General features: G+C 38.3%; 1 protein-coding gene across 2 annotated transcripts in view; it reads right to left on the reverse strand.

The window, feature by feature from the left end:
- Positions 1-956: 956 nt before the first annotated feature.
- Positions 957-4,177, reverse strand: part of Cntn1 (contactin 1) — a 283,386-nt gene continuing 280,165 nt past the window's right edge. For both annotated transcript variants that reach the window (XM_005354313.3, XM_005354312.3), the window contains exon 24: positions 957-3,385. In XM_005354313.3, the coding sequence (XP_005354370.1) occupies positions 3,309-3,385 (77 nt within the window). In that variant the 3' untranslated portion in view covers positions 957-3,308. The remainder of the gene's footprint in view (positions 3,386-4,177) is intronic.

Raw genomic sequence — 4,177 nt, forward strand, 5'->3', positions numbered from 1 at the left:
ACTCCAAGATTCTAACTTGTTAAGTCCGCATAGTGGACAGTGGAATGCATCATCGTATCTTTTCAAGTTCCCAGGTCGCTCCTGAGAGGCAGCCGGGTTGACACCCTCTTCTGTGGAACCCAAACTCACAGAAAGCTTTGATTATCCAAAGCCTGCAGCAATACCAACGGGAATCAGCTGAAAGTCACATGTCTGAAGCAAAATATTAAACTAGAAGTAACCTAACACATAGGGTCGAGAAATAGAGCCAGGGCTTACAAAAGAAAATAAAAACCCAGAATGAAGCAAGGTTCATGAACCAGAAAAGGCGGTCAGAATGTTGGAGGAAGAAATTGCCTAAAAGAACTCAACAAAAAGGCAAAGAGAGCTCAAGGGACAGAATCGTGGACTCGGTTTTGCTCTGGACTCTGAAAAGATTTTATCTGTTTCAGGCTCTTTGCCTTTAGATTTGTGGATTTATGCAAATTCCTCCACGAAGTTCAGCACACTCAAGACAAAGCAGACTGTTTTTCTGGGCATCTAATGTTCAGCTGCAGACAGAGCAATCTCAGTGTTTCTCGTGTACGGCTGACTATTTCTGGGTATAGTTTTGCATTGTTTCCTTAGATTTTTTTTATTGTTATTCTTCTGTATATGTTCCTGGGTAAGTTAATGTTCATCACATGCATGCAGGTGCCCAGGGAGTTGAGAGAGAACATCAGATAGATCCCTAGATCTGGAGTTGCAGTTAATAGTGAGATGTCTGATAACGGTGCAGGAAGCATTCTTAACCTCTGAGCCACATCTCTAGCCCATGGAGTTTTTGTGCCATTGAGCTGTTTCAACTCTGAACTGTACTTACCCAGGAGTAATGACTCCATGACACCAAGCTCACAACGAAAACTTTAAAAAAAATAAAAGCAAAAAAAATAAATAAAAAAAAATATAAACTTCAGGTAAATTAAAAGGACAGTTACTTTTTGGGCAACAGTAAGACATTTATTTCTTTATAATTTGTATTCATTCATAAAAAGGACAAACCACAGTCCTATACTACTCCATTGAAAAAAATGATAAAAAATAACTAAAAAAATCAATTTGTTATTTATCAGTATCAAATAAAACTACTATTCCCTTTCCTGAAATACAAAGAAACCACAGATGTGTCTACAGCTATATAAAGTTTAATTAAGAATCTTGTGTTTTAAAGCATATGATACATTGGTTAGCTTGACAACTGTTTAAAACCGATGGTCCCAGTCACTTCTGTACACTTATAGGAGAAAATGGAAAGCAGAAGTCATTAGTGCATGAGAGAGTTGAATCTATCTGCCACGTACTGAAAACTAAACAACCTTCAAGTCTGTTTGCTTATCTTTCGGAACCATTTCATGCAAAAAATCTAGCCAGTTTTGGTCTTTATTACCATATATTAGAAATTCAAAGGCAGGCATGCATTTGGCAAAAGATGTAGTCGTTACTGATGATATCAAATGCCCAACATGGGTCACTTCACAAGAGGAAAACCCCAAATGAAACAAGGAAAGCACAACATTTGTACAGAAAGCTAACAGAGTTTTCATCTCCCTAAAGTATGAAGTCATTTTCTTCTTTTTCAAACCTTTAAATGTTTTACGAAATCTGTCGGTGATTGGTTGACATACTTCTGCTGGGAAGGCATTTGTCTTACTGATTTTTAAAAAGCTTCATTTGTATAACAAAGTGTTAAGTGTAAATCAATGAAATATTTATTGATATCTTCATAATGAGGACTTTAAACATTTACACATATAGTACAAAAATTATACAAATTAAAGATAGGGGTAACATATTAATAGATCTATTTTTGCTTCCTGTAAATATTCTTTATGGACCTATAGGGTATCCTTTCTAAAAAGATAAACTCTTCTCTAATTAGCCAGCAAGATTGTGCTAATAAAATAGGATTAGACCTCTCAAGGAACCAAACATTGCACTATTCCAGGAGCCAGCTAATTCTTAATTACCCGAGTTCTTTCACACCCACACTCAGACACATCTCCGTGCACACCATGGATAATGGGGAAACACAGGTTTCCCTTCCACACCTCACAAATTCCTGCACATGAACACTTGGGAGACATCCCTGGATAGGATACTGTCTACCTCTCCTGCCTCCCAACTTTGCATATTCTTTATAGGACCACTAGCAACATTCTGATTTGGTATTTTTAGCCAGTTTTTAGTATTGCATTGAAATGGGAAACGAGCTTTCAATTTCTTTCAACGGAATTCTGTAACTTTTTCTACCAGCATACGATTTCTTGATTCTACGCCTTCTATAGAGAGCTTAGACTTAGGCATGAAGCACAAAACCAGAGCAATGAGGACATTCAGAGCTTCTGACGCTGTACTGTCACATACTACTAACTGTATACAGACGGTCACATTATAGTAAAAATGGAAGCACACTACTCCCCCGAACCTGTCATTCCACATATGAATAAACTCAGCAGTAGCCAGCACTCCACATTAGCTGTGAGCTCTGTGGCTTGACATCGGTGAGAGGAAAAGCACAAAACAACGTCAGCTTAGAATACAAAAATAAAAAAAAAAGAAATCCTCGCATGGCGTGTGAACTACAGCGTTAGAAAACCAACTGAAGGGCTTTACAGATTCTGAAAAGCAAATATGTAGAAAATTACTCCAAAAATAAGAATACTGATAGTCAGTTCTATAATTTGGTTTTCATAGTCAAAAACTTTCAACTCATTCAGCAGAGTGATTTGGTAATGGTGTTTATGTCTAAACCTTTTCGTCCTATTTTTGTTTTAATTTTATGGGAAACCCAAAAGATGATGAATGGCAGGGGTCTTTCAAAAACACACAGTACCCCAAACAGATAGGCTAATATAAGAGACTGCATTACTCTTACAAGTACCACATACAATCAACATTTCAACCGCTATTAAGTTTCACAACTTGTCATTAAATGTAAAGCACCCATGTATGGTGATTTTACTTTCATTCTACAGCCTATGGTATTGAATTGAACACTGTAACTTGTCCATTGAATTAAATCATGCAACTTTCACAGAATCAGGTTAAATGGTTTATAAGGCATATTGGAACGAGTTAAAAATCATTTTGTTTCCATTGAAAAGTTATTCTTTTGGAGGAAAGGGTTCCTGAATGCCTCAGTCATAATGTGTTGGAAATCAGTTGAATAGCTTGTTAGAGTCTAATTTATTTGGTTTAGGATGGAGCCACAGGGATTAGAAGGAATTACAGTCATCCCAGGATGAAGGGCGCCCTCTGAGCTGGCCTGGGAACAGCAGATGTCACAACATTCAGAATTCCAAGTAGACAAGGAAGCCAAGGGAGGGCAGTAGCAAGCTGAGGAGACTTGATGACAGCATGGACACACCTGCAAACAAACCAAAGCACGCGTGTCATTTCACTAGTGACACTCACTCCTGTTCCCCCAGTCTGTTTGGAGAAGGCAAGATTGTATTGCCCTGAAAATCGAATGTTCCTTTATGGCAAAATAAATTTCTCTTATTCTTAATGATGAGAGGAATAAAAACATTTGATCAAAGATTTTGTATGGGAGATTGTGTGTATGATCTCTACATTGTGTTAAATATGAATCATTAAAATAATAACACTGGAATACTAATGTTATCTCAAACTTCCACCAGGACGTAAATGATCAAGAAGTACCGTAAAGAAGTGAAAAGCAGACACCATATGTGAGTGAGGGCACAGATATCATCTGTGCCATTTCAAAGTACTTTCTGCATTCTTGCTGGCTTTCATTTTCTATTTTTCTGCATATTAAAAAATTAAGCCATACCCACATGCTGCCTTATTCAATTATACAGGACCCCAACACTACGCCGACAGAGGTAAGGAGGCTTTGAACAATTTTTACCCAGTCTTATTGGCAGACTTGACAGCAGCAGCTAGGAAGCTCACCCATCTGTCTGTCAGGTCATTCAAGAGCCTGAGAAATTGCCCTCTGGGTCCCCAGAGTAATCCTGGGAAGGACATGGTGCAGTTGGAAGGGCAGCTTTCAGCACATCAGAGACTGGAAAGGGCGCATGGAATCTGGTCACATGACAGACTTTTTCTCTGAGGGAGCAAAACTATTTTTTCTGGGGCTGGCCCAAAAAGGGAAACACACAAAGACACACACCCACACACACACACACACACA

The sequence above is a fragment of the Microtus ochrogaster genome, chromosome 15, assembly GCF_000317375.1.
Source record: "Microtus ochrogaster isolate Prairie Vole_2 chromosome 15, MicOch1.0, whole genome shotgun sequence".
In the NCBI taxonomy this organism is placed as follows: Eukaryota; Metazoa; Chordata; class Mammalia; order Rodentia; family Cricetidae; genus Microtus; species Microtus ochrogaster.